Source organism: Bufo gargarizans, chromosome 6, assembly GCF_014858855.1.
Source record: "Bufo gargarizans isolate SCDJY-AF-19 chromosome 6, ASM1485885v1, whole genome shotgun sequence".
Taxonomy (NCBI): domain Eukaryota; kingdom Metazoa; phylum Chordata; class Amphibia; order Anura; family Bufonidae; genus Bufo; species Bufo gargarizans.
In genome coordinates, this window is record NC_058085.1 from 257,621,149 (window position 1) to 257,638,480 (window position 17,332).

The following is a 17,332-nucleotide window of genomic DNA, read 5'->3' on the forward strand; positions in this document are numbered from 1 at the left end:
GTTCCCTTTTTGACATCATGTAACCAAGACGACACCTAACAATTGATCAACAGTACCTCGCCATTGCGAAGACTTCAAGCAGGATGTTCTCAGACGGAAGTGGCCACTGAGCTTAGAGTGTCACAGAGTGTCATCAGCAGGTTGCAACAGAGAGACAGAAAGAGTCACAAAGTCATAGAAGTGGACCACCTTTGGCCACATTCCACACTGACGACTGCTTCATTGTGAACAATGTTCTGCAGAACCAGATGATGAATGCGACACAACTCCAGGCACATTTAAGGGAGGTAAGTGTCACATCAGACGTTACAAAACCATTTGCGTGCTAGACTACCTGCAAAGGTACCTGACCACACCACCAGGCACAGGTGTCATCATCTTGCATGGGCCAGGGAGAATCTATGCTGGATGAGGGACCAGTGGGCCTCAGTGCTGTTCACGATGTGCAGAAATTATGGCCACCAACAATGGAAATGTCAAGGGGAAAGCTATGCATCAGCCACTGGTGAGCCTTTGGTGGTGGTGGTGTTACAGTGTGGGTAGGTGTGTCTACTCAATACAGAACTGCCCTAGACTTTGTGAATGGTACATAGAAAAGCCCATACTACTTGAATAACATCATTTATCCAGTCATTGTGCCTCTGCATGAACAACACAGGCCTAATTTCATCTTCATGGAAGACAATGCGCCACCTTATCGAGGTTTCTTCATAAAGGAAACCTATGGGATCAGCGGAGAAACCATGTAGAGGCTCGTAACTCTGTACCTAAGAACCTCAATGACCTGAGGGACACCCTTCAAGAAGAGTGCCTCAGCAGACAATAAGTCGACTTGTGAACAGCATGAGATGTCGTTGTATTTGATGCTCTAGACCACATGACAAGTTATTAAGATGTTGACATTTTTTGCGCTTGCTTTTTTTTTTTTTTTTTTTTTAAATAAATTGCTTAAGATGAGGAAATCACCATTGCATGTTTCTACTTAAATGCCCTACTTTCATGATATAATATCACTGTAGCGTAAACTTCTTATGTTTTCTATACATTTCACCAGAAAGCCCTAACTTTTTGTGAGTAGTATAATTGTAATTTATTCCAAATGATAGATGGTAGACGTGCAGTGCCCCCTCCACCCCTTGTGCTTCTGACCACCAACTCCTCACCAACAGAGTCTTGGCTAGGATGTTCTCAATGAGTTTGAAGTCGTTCTTCTTGTTCTTGGAGTTGGTTCCCTCAATCTCCTCATCTGAGTGGAACCGGAAGAACTGTGACTCGTCTTTAAACTCACTCTTCTCTAACACTAATACAGAGAAATAAGAGAGAAGGTTATAAGTAGAGATGAGGGGAAGGGGGACCGATCAAATGAGCAAAAGGTTATACATGGAGACAAAATAAATTGGGAAGTCAACCTTTGGATGCAGACCATGATTGTTTCCATTCACCGAAAGTAAGCAAGAGTTTGGAAAATGAGGAATTGAAACAACATATCTATTAGAAAGTCCCCATCATACAACGGGAATGCAGAAAAGGTGGTGGAGGAGCCTTATTCTGAGTATGGGTGTAATGTCTTTAGAGCTGACACAACCGCAGCCGCGCCTCTGCTCATCACAAACTAAATTACAGGCTACACAGAAGCTTACGGACAGTGCCCAGAGTCCCCCAACCACACAGTTGCTACAATAAGAGGGCAGTACTGGAAGTAACTGCACAGGAACAGGGACGCTGGCCAGCACAAAACCCCCACCAGCCTCATTATAATGACATGGGGCTATAAAAACAGAGCAGAGTAGATTTAATCTGTTGGTTATATATTACTGTATACTGTGGGAAGGGGACAAACTTTATTCCACTCCAGAACACCGCGGCCTTCAGGAGGGGTGCTGGGTCATGTGCTATGTCTGCCATATGACATCAATAGAGATCCTTGTACACATCTTGTCCATGCAGAGCAAACACATGCAATCAATTGAGAGCACAAGCATCTACATTACCACCAGATCCCAGTTGCTCTGGGACTGGACCTTGTCACCCGAGTTACTGAGGTAAGTAATAGAATATATCTGAACACTGGTGCGCTCACAATACTGTGGTAACTACCATGATGCATGAATCCGTTGTTGCACAGTCCAACGCCAAGAGCGACCGCTTCTTCTCTTGTCTGACAATCTCCCTTGAAGAAAAGAAAATAAGTGTTTGGTTTGGTATAATGGAGGATTCACATGTTAAAATATAGGACTTCTGACCAGGTGACATTTTACTGCTGAGGCTGCAGAGAGTTGTCACTTGGAACCTTCTCTACCCAATGAGGTTCAATAGAAGGACCATCAACATGTAGCAAATAATGTTCACATAACAGCCCAAATACATCCAGGGTGCTAGCAATGCTCAAAAAGTTCCATAAAAAAAACCTCCACTCCTATTTCTGTAAGTTTCCATATGTTGCTCATGTGGCAAACATGGCTGCCGGCCGACACATGACTATTCATAGTCTTCATGATTTACAGGCAATTACGGCCATTGTTGGGTTTAGTTTTTCGAGTGGAGCAGCCAAATGCACAAAATATCAGCAGGGAAGCTGCCACCGGACGTCATAGATCTCTGAGCGAAGTACTGAATCTAAGACGGAAGCCGCGATTATCCTGATTGTCTCCTCAAGAGCGTGTCCCTGGGCTTCACAGATGAATGAGGGCTGTGGAGGAGCCAGCCATTATCACTCACGTCTGTACCATGTCTTATTTGGAAAATTGGCATAATTTGAAGTTCAAATCAAACACATTGTTTAGGAAACTTCAGAAAGAGATAATTGAAATAAGATTTTAAAAAAATAATTACAAGAGGTGGAAAATAAAAAGGCAGAAGAGGCAACAAGATCAAACAAGAATATCACTGAACCAAAGAGGGACACATATCAGTCACTTGGGGCTAATATACAATACAGATAGCAGTCTTCTAGGACTATATACAATACAGATAGCAGTCTTCTAGGACTATATACAATACAAATGGCAGTCTTCTAGGACTATATACAATACAGATAGCAGTCTTCTAGGACTATATACAATACAGATAGCAGTCTTCTCGGACTATATACAATACAGATAGCAGTCTTCTAGGACTATATACAATACAGATAGCAGTCTTCTCGGACTATATACAATACAGATAGCAGTCTTCTAGGACTATATACAATACAGATAGCAGTCTTCTAGGACTATATACAATACAGATATCAGTCTTCTGGGACTATACACATTACACATCAGTCTCTTGGGGCTAGTATACAATACAGATATCAGTCTTCTAGGACTATATACAATACAGATAGCAGTCTTCTTGGACTATACACAATACAGATACCAGTCTTCTGGGACTATACACATTACACATGTCAGTCTTCTGGGTCTATATACAATACACATCAGTCTCTTGGGGCTAGTATACAATACAGAAATCAGTCTCTTGGGAATATACAACACAGATATCAGTCTCTTGAAGCTGGTATACAATACGGGTATCACTCTCTTGAAGCTGGTATACAATACAGGTATCAGTGTCTTCGAGCTAGTATATAATGCAGTTATCAGTCTCTTGGAGCTAGTATATAATACAGGTATCAGTCTCTTGGAGCTAGTATATAATACAGGTATCTGTCTCTTGGGAGAATACAATACAGATATCAGTATTCTGAGACTAGCGTACAATACAGGTATCAGTCTCTTCGGGCTAGTATACAATACAGATATCAGTCTCTTGGAGCTAGTATATAATACAGATATCAGCCGATTTTATAAGTATAAAATACACTTGGTCTCCTGGGACTAGTAAACAGTACAGTATATGTGGATCTACATCACACAAAGAAGACTTAAGAATTTGTAATGCTCAAATAAATGTAGTATTTTATTCTGACATATCGGTAAGTGAAAAGACCAAACAGTACAATAAGGATGCAGGATTGGGAGCTACAAACGAGAAAAGCCATTCCACGCACACCCAATGATTATGGAGATGGCTGTGCAGAGCTTATTAGTGCCTTTACTATACAACACAGGCACAGTCTCCTGGGACTAATATACAGTACTGATGATTTTACGTGCCGTGCAATAAAATGTGATCACCCAATACAAGAGCAAATGCTCATCCGTGATAATAGTCCCAATCTGCCAGTGTAGAAGGGCCTTAACACCTTAGTGACCAAGCCTGTTTGGGCCTTTATGACCAAGCGTTTTTCTTCCTTTTCTCATGGTCTCGTTCCAAGAGCTATAACTTTTTTATTTTTCCGTCTATATAGCTTTATGAGGGCTTGTTTTTTACGGGACAAGTTGTAGTTTTTAATGGCACCATTGTGGGGTACGCATAACTTTCTGATTAACTTTTATTAACTCTTTCTGGGAGGGAGATGGCGAAAAATAGCAATACTTCCACTGGGTTTTTACATTATAAATTTTACAGCGTTCATTTTTCGGTACAAATAACATAATATCTTTATTCTCTGGGTCAGTACGATTACAGTACTAAATAATTTTAAAAAAATTAAGTTTTACTACTTTTTTTCCAATAAAAACCCTTTTATTAACAAATAAATGATTTTGCATTGCCATTTCACAAGACCCATAACTTTTTTTTTTTTTTTTTTCCTATGGAGTTGTGTGAGGGCTTGATTTTTGAGGGACAACTTGTATTTTTCATTGGTATCATTTTGGAGTAAATGCCGCTTTTTGATCGCTTGTTATTATGGTTTTTTTTTTTGGTGGAAACTAAGAATAAATTAGAAATTCTGTCTTTTTTTTTTTTTTTTTTACGGCGTTCACCATAGGGGATAATTTATGTAATATTTATGTAGTCCGGGTCGTTATGGATGCAGCAATACCAAACATATGGGGGATATTTTCTTTTTGCTATTTTTTTCATTGAAAAGCGTATTTTATGGATTTTTTTTATTTAATAAATGTGTATTTTTTTTTCCCATTTCTTTTACTGCTTAAAAGTCCCACAAGGGGACTATAATATACAGTATTTTGATTGCTTTTAAAATGTAATGCATTATCTCTATAATGAATTACATTTCAACAGCAATGCTATTCAAAGATTGACCAGTAGGCTGCGCCAGAGAGGCACAGGCTGCTGGAGAGAACTGCAGACAGGCTCGGGGCCCTGATCGGAAGCAAGGTAAGCTTCCCAACACATCAGCACCCCGCGATCTTATTGTTCATATTGCCTCCTTTGCTGTCTAGATTCATTTTTCCATCGTCATACACTGCTCGTCTCCAGGGGTTACGACCACCGTTACAGCGCAGATACAAGGTGGCTGGGAGCTGCTGTGCATGCGTGCCTACGCTCACTCCCATGGTCCCAGCTCCTACTGGAGAGGCTGACACTTTTTTATATAGTGTGCAGGCACGACCACGGCTGATGGACTGCAGGGTGGTCGTAACCCCTGAAAACAGGCAGTGTATAATGCGATGATAAAATGAATCAAGCCAGCAAAGGAAGCAATATGGACAATCACAATACGTTAGTAAATGCCTTGTATTAACTTTCGCCATTTGCTGAAGTGCACAACCCCTTTAAGGCCATGAGTCTGTCTGTCATTAGTCCGCTACTCCCGTGGTAAGTAACGGAGGCCGTGGCTCTTACCTGTGATATTAGCCAGTCCACCAGCTTACTGGCGGGGATGACGGACTTGTATGTTTTCAGGTGGTGATCTCGGTCTCTAGAAGACACAACAGAAAGTCGTTATCTGTGGATACAATTTAAAATTATATAACAATGACATGAGTCTGTACACAGTACTCAGTACTATTCGTTAAGGGTCACTAGTAAGCACATGTGATGCAGCATCTCAGTGCCAGGGACATGGGGTATATATAGTAAGATGGCAGTAAACATGGCACACATCCAACATGCGATATATAATACCAAGACATGACCCCTCCCCCTATTCTAGAAGGCTTAACGCCATGTCATTGAGACTAAGGTGACCCCCCAGCAGCAATGATATCACCATGGGAAGTGCAGTATGCAAATGGTCAGTAAATCAGGCAGATATAATCCATGCTGAATATGAAGACAATAGGGCAGCCACAGAACAGTGCGGACATACACAGCAGTCTCATGGAGCCTGGCAGCAAGACCAATGTACACAGGCTGCCCCAGAGGCCTAGTCATATAAGGAGCAACGCTACATGTATGCTCCCTAAGACAGGATCACCACTGCAACAAAAACGTCAGGAGGGGCAGCAAAGAAGGGGGGCGCAGTCACAGACCGAGCTGTATGGTGCAGAAGAGGGGGGAGTCATCTGGTGCAGGTGCAGGGAAATCTCAGGACAGAAATCCCTGATCTTTACTTATTTAACCCAAACAGGAAGTATGAGAAGCTGCTGCATCATCTGTGGTGTATATGGAGGTGTCAGCTGACTGGACACCATGACTGCCTACTGTGATAAAATCTGCCTCAAAAACAAAACTAATCCACTGCCAAACCTCAAATCCTGAGCCAAGAAAATATCAGAAGACTCTGCACAAGAGGGTTGTCTAGGGACCTCTCGTCCTGTACCTCGGGTGTCAGAGGCTACTGCTATCCAGAGCCTTATTCCCCAGTACAAGCAATTAACATGATAAAACAGGTCTTCTGAGGGTCTTGGCAGCTATGAGGCCTCTCCCAGGAGATAAATTATGAGTGCCCCCCGTTATATTGTGAGTGAGCAGGAGAGAGAAGTCTGAGGGTGAAAGCCCTGCTTGTGCTGAGCCATGAGGAATGAGGACATGAGACATGACAATTGTGAGCTGCAGTCAAACTACTCCAGGCACATCCAGAGCTGCATTCACATTTACCCCCTCTTTAAGGTTGATTTAAAAGGAAATCTTGAAACTAATTAGGAGGCAGGGAGGTTTGGGGGAAGGCAGCGGCCTCTGGGAAAAACAACAAACAGCAACTCCTAAAAATTACCAAAAAGTTGAATGCTACTTTGTACATTTCAGCCAAAAAACAGGCATACAGCTTAGAAGCCCTGGTGCTTAAGTAAAAACTGCATGTTAGGCTACATGTACACGAACGTTGTTTGTTTCCGGGTCCGTTTTTTTTACGGATAGGATGCAGACACATTGATTTCAATGGGTTCGCCAAAAAAATAGAACATGTCCTATTCCTTTTTTTTTTGTTTTTTTTTTTGGGGCGAATCCGCAATTTGCGGGACCGCAAAACACATATGGTCATGTGCATGTAGCCTTATCATGAAGGTGCAAAGGATGATTTAGCCCACATTATTACTGGGGCCCCCTGACCAGACACAATGAACAAGAAGGTGACGCCAGCGGACATCTCACTTACTTGATCATCGGAATAAAGAGGCTGTGAAGACGACAGTAAAGTCTGACACCCTGCAAAATAAAAGAGTGGAGTCACCTCCAGCATTCCACTTACATCTGAATCTTAAAGGGGTATGCCCATCACATACAATGGGCGCATATGGCTAAGAGGAGAACAGAGCGGGGCGAGCTGTGACACGCGTGGCCCCCTGCTCCTATTCATTTCTATGGGAAAGACTGAAATAGCCGAGCCAGCGCTCGGCTTTTTTCGGCGGCCCCATTTAAATGAATGGAGGATGGCTGCACATGCGCCCTCTATTAATTTCCCCGCTCCGCTCTCATTGTAGGTGTGGGTCTCAGAGGTGGGACCCGCACCTATCAGACAATGGGGGCATATCCTAGCGATATGCCCCCATTGTATGTGATGGCAAAACCCCTTTAAAGGGGCTCTCTGGGATTTACATATTGATGACATATCTGCAGCTCCAATGTTCAGCTCTTTGAAGTGGCATAACACTGTCTCATTCAATTGATTGGGACAGAGCTGCAGCAAGCAGCCGCTGCAAAATGGATATTACAGTGTCTGTCCTTCTAAAAAAAATATCTCATCAATGGGATCTTGAGAGTCAGATCCTGACCATTCTAATATGAATGGCCAATCATAAGGATAGGTCATCAGTATTAAAATCCCAGACAACCCCTTTCATGTCCAGCTTCATCTCTGATCACATTATACAAATACATGATACATTATTCGATTATATTGGTTTCATTGTGTACATACTTTACCTAATGTCTGTGATCTTTAGTAACAACCTGTATTATACTCCAGGGCAGCAGTCACTATTCTGCTAGCTGGATGACTGTGTACATACAGTGCCTTGAAAAAGTATTCATACCCCTTGAACTTTTCCACCTCTTTTGCAGAAACGTATGTATTTTACTGGGATTTAATATGATAGACCAAGACAAAGTAGCAAGCATGTGTGAGGTGAAAAGAAAATGATACACATTTTTTCATAAATAAAAATCTCAAAAGTGTGCCGTACATTTGTATTCAGCCGCCCCGAGTCAATACTTTGTAGGACCACCTTTTGCTGCCATTACAGCTTCAAGTCTTTTAGGATATGTTTCTACCAGATTTGCACATCTAGAGGCTGAAATTTTTGCCCATTCTTCTTTGCAAAATAGCTCAAGCTCAGTCAGATTGGATAGAGAGCGTCTGTGAGCAGCAATTTTCAAGTCTTGTCACAGATTCTCAATGGGATTTAGGTCTGGACTTTGACTGAGCCATTCTAACACATACGTATGCTTTGGTCTAAACCATTCCATTGTAGCTCTGGCTGTATGTTTAGGGTTGTTGTCCTACTGGAAGGTGAACCTCTGACCAAGTCTTAAGTCTTTTGCAGCCTCTACCAGGTTTTCCTCCAGGATTGGCCTTGTATTTACCTCCATCTTCCCATCAACTCTGACAAGCTTCCCTGTCCCTGCTGAAGAAAAGCATCCACACAGCATGATGCTGCCACCACGTTTCATGGTGGGGATGGTGTGTTCAGGGTGATGTGCAGAGTTAGTTTTCCGACACACATTTAGCATTTTGGCCAAAAAATTTAACTTTGGTCTTATCTGACCAGAGCACCTTCTCCCACATGTTTGCTATGTCCCCTACATGGCTTGTGGCAAACTGAAAATGGGTCTTCTTATTGCTTGCTTTCAAAATGTCTTTATTCTTGCCAGTCTTCCATAAAGGCCAGATTTGTGGAGTACATAACTACCGTATTTTTCGCCCTATAAGAAGCACTTTTTCCCCGTCTTATGGGGCGAATGCTGCCTTTTAACACTGATACTTCGCCGGCCGCGATGCATCAGCGGGGAGTGAGGAGGGGCTGGGGGCCGGCAACTGATATTAGAATGGCAGCGGGGCCCGGTGCAGTCACTGTATTCTCTTACACCGGGCAGCGCTCACTGTAGTATTCATATCTAACGTGTAGGCATGGGCACTTTATTAAACTATAGTAATTCTTTGCAGCAGTAGAGAAATCCACTTCAGTACTCACTTGAAATTCCCATAGCAGGCAGGCCGGGCGGCAGCGTAACGTCACTCACTACATCACGCGCCTGCTCCTCTGAATGAAGCAGGCGGAGCAGGCACGTGATCTAGTGAGTGACGTTACGCTGCCGCCCGGCTTGCCTGCTACGGGGTTTTTAAGTGAGTACTAAAGTGGCTTTCTCCACTGCTGCAAAGAATTGCTATAGTTTAACAAAGTGCCCATGCCTACACTTTAGATATGAATACTACAGTGAGCGGGGCCCGGTGTAATAGAATACAGACATGGAAACAGGATGATGGGGATGTGACTTCTGTGTGAGGGAAGGGGGATGCATGTTTATTAACTCAGCCATCAAGCTGATTGATTGGGTCACGTATAAGAATCAGACTAATGGCACCAACCTCTCATTGAAGGTACCTACATAGAAAGATGGGAATGTACCTTGGACATGATGTCCTCCAGTTCACTCCTTGCCTTGTATGTCCCATCATCATATCGGAATCGATAGAGAACCTGCTCATTCTTGAACTGGTGCTTGTCCGACACTAATGACAGGAGGGAAAAAAGAGTGAGAAAAATAAATCATGAAAAAAAAGACAAATATTATATACAGCTTTGTAAGATACAGTGCTAAGTTTCTGAACCCTTCAGAATATTCAGTATTTTTGCATAAATTTGACCTAAAACTCCACCAAATTTTCAAAGTGGGATTGAGCACTGACTGGTCTGCAGCTGCATTACGTGCTCTATCACAGCCAGCATTAACTTTCAGCTACAACTAAAAAAAGATATTCTCTGGAATATAACCCTTCACTATACAAAAGCTGAAAGAGCCTTGGGCGCTCATAACCCCGCTGTTTGGTTCACCTGTTTTTCTTCCTTGGACCACTGCATAATGAGAACTCTCCACAAGACCTGCTGTTTTGGAGGTGTTATGACCCTGACCCAATGGGGTCAGATTTTTGTTCAGTTCCTTACACTTGCCCATTTTACCTGCTTCCAGCACAACTTCAAGATCTGACTGTTCACTTCTGTCTAGTACAGTTGCAAGAAAAATCAAGTGAATCTTTTGGAATTACCTGAATTTATGCACTCATTACTAATACAACGTTATCTAATTGCTTGAATAACAGTTACAGACAAAGGCAGGTATCACACCAGCAGATGTGGCTGACGATTGTCGGGAAGGAAGTGTTCCTCTCACCTGATCATCAGTGGAGGAGACCGCTGCTATTACATGCAGCTATCTCCTCCACAGTATGAAGAGGAGCGATGGCTGTTGTGCTTTTTCATAAGTTTAAACAGTTATATCTACTTATTCTAGTTAGAATGGGTATTCACCGCACCTGTAGATTCTGAGGCTTCATTGTTTTTCCTTTCTGAACATGAATTCCACAGTGTGAGAATGGTCTAGATGTTCCTCAAAGTATATATTCATGTATCAAAGTTTGTCCCTCAGCCCTGAGGCAAGGCCTCCAGATGTTAGAGGTGTGAAGTATTGAAAATATCAGGCATGTATGAGTTAACCCTTAATGGTATGATGCTTATTGCTTATACAACAGTGCCACCTAGATATGAGCAGTTAATACTACACCAGTAGCAAAATTGCATTCTGGGTAGTATTATGACGTCATGCTCCTTATCAATGCACACACCCATCCAACAATGATTGGAAAGTTCCAAATTCGGAGGGTGTGTTCATTCGATAAGTTTTGGGTTAAGAAACCAGATACGAGGAAAGAAAAAAAGAAAAGGGGAGAAAAAGGAAAAAGAGAAACAAACATTTGGATTATCGATCTCTGGAGAATCATTTGTATTATTGGAAAAAACTCTTGAGAGCTGGCTGCCCCAAGACTGTGCACATCACTTGACCCTTGGGTAATGTATATTTTGTTTTTATGTAGTATTGATCTAAATTAATTGGCTTGATACTTAGCCAGATACCCGCTCATTTGCGGATGTGTAACGTTAGTTGCTACATCAGTATTTTCTCTGATTTCAGTTACGATGCATATAACTGTGTAAAGGGGACATTATTGGAGAAACTCTTTGTTGGGAATCTTTGTATTCCCTAGTTGATATCAAGCCAATAATTTATAAGTTTTGTTGCAATACTACCATTATCTGAAAGATTGGTCATCATTTTTGGGCGGAGCAAGGGCTCGTATCTGTCATCTTCTTGATTGAGTTTTCTGCATAATCCATTGATTGTATATCTCTCACAAATTTAAAGCTGTAGTGGTTGAGTAGTGTTTTGTGGGTATCATATAGTGGTGAATTCTGGGTACTGCATATCATTGTATATTATTGAAATTCATGTTGATTAATTTTTTATTGTATTTTAAACTATTGTATAATAAACCATGTATATTTTTGCATAGATGCGTGTACCCTGTTTTACTGATTGCACAAAATAATCAGGTTCTCGATTTAACTCTTTTTGAGATGTTTATGTCCATCTCACGGGTCAATATAGTTTGCATAATTTTTCTTTTGACCCGATATATTTTTTTAAAATATTTATATAAAGCATTTGCTTTATATACCCGACATGGCTAATGTCATCACTCATCTCCATACAAAATCATTATTTGCTGTCAGCAGACCGTGATTAAACAGCACGATCTGCCGCCGGAAAATGTTTGTTAAGCATGTTTAAAAATTGCGATTGTCCGGTGAACAAGCGTTTGCTTGTTCATTGGGTAATCAGTGGCACTATTATACATGTAAATCATCACTAATAAGCATTCCTTCAAACGTTAGCGATGATGTGAGCGATTATCTGCTGGTGTAATACAGCCTAAACACTATGTAACTATGCTGACAACATGTACATAGTTGTACTGTTTATGTCTTTGTTTTGAGCACTTTGAGTAAAAAATCCACAGTGCATAGAAGAGGTAAGTGAACCATTGAATTAAATAATCTGTACATCCCTGATCCCTTTTAGCACAAAAGTTTTTTGTGATTAAAAATAAGATACATACAACGTTGAAGAGGAATTTTGGACCATTCCGTCCTGCAAATGTGTTTATTTGTTGGCAACTTTTTGGTTATTGTTGACTAATATGTTTGTGAGGTGATTATATGCTACTTACTAATATAATATAGCCTTTGTTGAAATTGTGCACCATTTTCTATATTTTATAAGGTATAATTCCTTGTTTACAAAGTCCTTTGTGTTGTCCACAAAGAGATCCTGTCCATAAGATGGCGGCTGATGGAGGCTCATATGACCAAGCAAATCAGCTCCAAGTGTCTCCTCCATTCAAATACACTGCACCTGCCATCTATACTTGTTCTGTTGGGAGTTCAGTATAGGTGCAGTGTATATGATGCTTTTTGTGAACATCCTAAGTCATTTCATGGTATCTCAATATGGTTTAGGTCTGGACTTTGACTTGGTCATTCCACAACACAAATCTTCTTTTTCACATATTGTTTATTTGATTTACTGGTGTGGTTTACATCATTGTCTCGTTGCATCACCCAATGTCTTTTCAGCTTATGGTCATGGACTGCTGTCCTTAAAATATATAAAATGTTTTGATACACCTAACAATTCATTGCAAGGCATTCAGTCCATGAGGCAGCAAAGCAGCCCCAAATCATGATGCTCTTTCTACCATGCGTCATAGCTGAGATGAGAGGTTTTGGAGTTCATGTGCAGTGTTGCAATGTTTTTTTGGACAGAATCTGTTTCCTTTGTGGTGTCCTTCCATGAACAAATGTTTTTCTTGGACATATGAAGATAAATTTTTGCAGTTTGTAGAATCTTTTGTAGGTCTATTTGCTGTTAATGTTTGGTTATGTCTTGCCTCTTAACTGTTTGGCTCTTGTAGTGATCTCAACAGAGCCATCTCCACTTGTAGATAGTTTGTCTAACTGTGGATTGATGTATCCTTCAGGTCTAAAATGCTGTTATAGCCTTTTCCAACTCACACTTAACATGTCTGAGGTCACCTGAAAGTTATTTTTTTACACTAAGGCATGCTTCCCACTTACCAATTTTTCGTGAAAAAAAACAGCAACCAGGTTTTGTGTGCCTTCATTAAAAGGGCAAAGCACCAAAGAACCCCACACTTCCCATCTTAAAGGGAACCTGTCACCAGGATTTTGTGTATAGGGCTGAGGACATGGGTTGCTAGATGACCGCTAGCACATCCGCAATACCCAGTCCCCATAGCTCTGTGTTCTTTTATTGTGTAAAAAAACTGATTTGATACATATGCAAACTAACCTGAGCTGAGTCCTGTCCCTGACTCATCTCACATACAGGACTCATCTCAGGTTAATTTGCATATGTATCAAATTGTTGTCAATATCATTTGATGTGCTAGCGGCCATCTAGCAACCCATGTCCTCAGCTCTATACACAAAATCCCGGTGACAGGTTCCCTTTAATTATTTTCAATTAGCTCTTGGAGAAGACATTAAAGGGGTTACCCACTTTTTTCTATTAAATACCTATCCTCAGGATAGGTAATAAATATTAGATTGGCGGGGGCCAACTCCGGGCACCCCCACCAATCAGCTGTTTGAAGAGAAAGCCGAGCTTATACAAGCGCTGCCTTCTCTGCTCCGTTTACTGTTAACTATGGCGTACCCATTCACTTCTTTGGGACGGCTCTATCCTATTCACTTAAAGAGATGGGAGGCATCCCATTAAAGAGAATGGGGGTGCCATAATTGTAATTACATTGCTCGCAGCTATGGTAGCAACAGCGAGCAAGTAAACAGAGAAGAGAAAGCAGCGCTTGTACAAGATAATACATTTTACTAATTTCACGTCTTTCACGTTTCAGTGGATTTACTGCCATGGCACATCGATTTTGTAATCGATATAGGTATGAGGTTACTTTCACATCTGCGTTTTTAATTAAAGTTTTTAGATCCGGCAGAGGATCTCAAAACATGGATTAAAAGGATCTGTTCCATTTAATACATCCTGATGGCTCCATTTCGGTTGGATCTGGTTGTATTAAATCCAAACTGAACAAACCTGATCTTGCATGAAAATCAATGCAAGTCAATGGTACCTGCTGCAAATCCCATTTTTTTAAAATGCAACTGAAGTGATGCATAATGATGGATCCTGATCATATTTATCCCCATTGACAATAAATGGAGACAAACTGATCTGTTTAATTCAGGTTTTGAGATCCTTGGCTGGATTTCAAAACCTGAATTAAAAAAGCAGATGTGAAAGTAGCCTAATGCATGTGTAGAACAGACACAAATTTAGATTTTTACAAAGTTTTTGCTACTTCCTTGTTTTTACATATTTTTGTCAGATGTTTCTATGGTATACTGAAGTACAATTCTAAGCATTTCATAAGATTTTTTCACTTTTGTTTACAAATATATCAGGTTTTTGTAAAGAAATATCAATATATCTAGTGTTGACCCTTATTTTTCAAGACTTTTGCAATTTGTCCTGGCATACTACATATCAGCTTCTTGGTCCAATCCTCAGGGATGGCAACCTATTTATGCTCAAACAGTGCTTGGAGTTTATCACAATTTCGCAGTTTTTTTTTTGTCCACCCGCTCTGGTGGGATTGAGATCTGGGGAGTTTCCTGGCCATAGACCCAAAATTTCAATGTTTTGCTCATTGAGCCACTTATTTTTCACTTTTGCCTTGTGACATGGTGCTCCGTCATACTGGAAAAAGCACTGTTCATCACCAAATTGCTCCAGTATTGATGGGAGAAGTGGCTCTTGGAAGAAGTTTTGATACTATTTCTTATTTGTGACTGACCCCACTCCATTGGATAAGAAGTTTGCTCAGGAATGGCAGCGGGCATCTAAATGCACAGCGAGGCAAAGGATTTTGGAGGATGGCCTGGTATCAAGAAGGACAGCATAGAAGCCACTTCTCTCCAAAAAAATAAAAAATTATGGTCAGACTGACTTTTCTGCAGGAAGAACAGTGATTGGATTGCAGAGGACTTGGGGAAAGTTATTTCCTGTGATGAAGCCCACTGTTCGAAACATCTGGAAAAAATATTCTTCAGAGGAAAAAGAGGTGTGTTCTACCGTGAGTCCTGTGTCATGCCAAGAGACCATTCGCAAGTAGGGTTGCTTCTCAACCAAGAGAATGGGCTCACTCACAATTTTGCCTAAGAACACTGTAGAAATGAGTGAATCAATTTATCGCATTAGCAGGACTTTTGTACCCGTGGGGGGTCTGTCTCTGCAAGTGAAGAAGTGCCCACCTGCTGAAAGACTCACAGGGCCAGACATTTAGCCAGACATTTAGCCCCACTCACAATTTCTTGCCTATGCCACTGCTCCAATTAGCCAAGCAAGGGCAGAAGCTGATATGTAGAGGACCAGGACAAATTGCAGAAGTCTTGAAAAAGAAGGGACAACACTGGAAATACAGTCATTGCTTAAACTTGATGCGTTAGGCAATAAAAGTTAAAAATAGAAACATCTGACAAAGGAATATAAAATCAGTGAAGCAGAAAAATTTGTGAAAAAGAAAATTTGTGTCTGTCTCAAAACTTTTCGTCATGGCTGTATATGTGTATAATGTGTGTGTAGTATACAGTAGGTGTGTATAAGGTTCTGTTCACATCCTGTGTTGAGCCTATGTTGGAGGTATACATCGGGAGGATTTCCTAATGGATACTTCCAAAGGAAGGATGCAACGTATCCAACTATCGAAGCACACACTGCACAGGAAGGCATGATAGAGTACTCTTTACTATACAGTGAATAGAGGCAATGCATATGACCCAGGGTATGCCAATAAAACACTTGTTTGCCATACTCTCAGTGTAAGGGGGGCCAATGGACATGCTGGAAATATACTCCCAATGTGGCCAAAACAAGAAGTGACTAAGCGTAAGATTTAACCCAGTGTGTGTGCGCGGTTGTTCAGAGTGATGTGTATACATACATCTATGTATCTACCATCTGTGCCATGAGTGGCAGGTCTGGAGATTTCCAGTCAGATTGTGGTGAATGAAGCCATTTGTCACCAACAAAGTCCAGCGTGAGTGCCACCCTGCCGGTGTATAATCACTCACTGTTCTCTGTACACAGCAGAGAGACCACGATACTGAATGCCTATAATTGTCCTCTGAGAGGGAAGTGAATACAGAAGTCAGTGACTAATCAGCAGGAACTAGATTTTCATTGAGACCCGAGTTTCCTACTTTTTACCAGACATGTGTCTATTTCTCAGCAACCCTAGCCTACTGATTCCACCCTTATATAAGACACAAGTGACTTGTGTCCTGTGCACTGCCCCTCCCACCAGGTGGCCATCTTACCGTGGTGGATTATCCCGTTCTCGAGTAAGGCCTGGCCCAAGTTGATGCCTTCTTCAGGTTTACTGATCTCTCCATTCTCCATCAGCCAAGAGACAAATTCACTGAAACAGAAAGAGACAGTGAGCAGCAGAACACCTGGAGGTTACTGCATGATCTGTATACTGTGAGTGAGCTATAATCACAGGAAAGTCCCGAATGTCAGGAACCTACAGCGGGATAAAGGAGCTCTGCCTCTTGTCTTCATTTGTTTGGTATGCCCTTGCTGGTTCAGTGTCTGCACAGAGTATGCGTTACAGGCTGTAAACTACGCTCAAAAGTGAAGTTGCAAACTGAATTGACACAGCAACAGAGGAAGACAACGGGGCTCCAACTGCAAGAGGAAAGGATGGGGCCACTACCACCACAAGAGAAATGGACAAGGCCTCCAACTCAAGAGCAGATGATGGGCTCTCCTCCACAAGAGATAATGTAATACCAATCTCCAAGACAACAGAATGTGGGGAATTGGTGGAAGGTGACAAGAACACAGATACCGACAGGTATACATGTATTGGCCCCAAGCACAGGTAACACTATAACTACCCTGTTGCACTTTTTTCATCACAAGATGTACTGTATTACTAAAGGGAGCAGTGCATTTTGGGAGCTCATTACTTCAAAACATTGGAGCGCAGCAAGTTGATGGAAAA

At 41.5% G+C, this 17,332-nt stretch overlaps 1 protein-coding gene across 2 annotated transcripts in view; it reads right to left on the minus strand.

Moving 5' to 3' along the window:
• PREX1 (phosphatidylinositol-3,4,5-trisphosphate dependent Rac exchange factor 1) overlaps positions 1 to 17,332 on the minus strand; it is a 149,501-nt gene that overhangs the window by 51,242 nt on the left and 80,927 nt on the right. For both annotated transcript variants that reach the window (XM_044295907.1, XM_044295906.1), the window contains exons 11-16: positions 16,644 to 16,744; positions 9,801 to 9,904; positions 7,331 to 7,380; positions 5,638 to 5,713; positions 2,098 to 2,170; positions 1,164 to 1,300 (exon numbers count right to left, since the gene is read on the minus strand). In XM_044295907.1, coding sequence (XP_044151842.1) covers positions 1,164 to 1,300; positions 2,098 to 2,170; positions 5,638 to 5,713; positions 7,331 to 7,380; positions 9,801 to 9,904; positions 16,644 to 16,744 — 541 coding nt within the window. The remainder of the gene's footprint in view (positions 1 to 1,163; positions 1,301 to 2,097; positions 2,171 to 5,637; positions 5,714 to 7,330; positions 7,381 to 9,800; positions 9,905 to 16,643; positions 16,745 to 17,332) is intronic.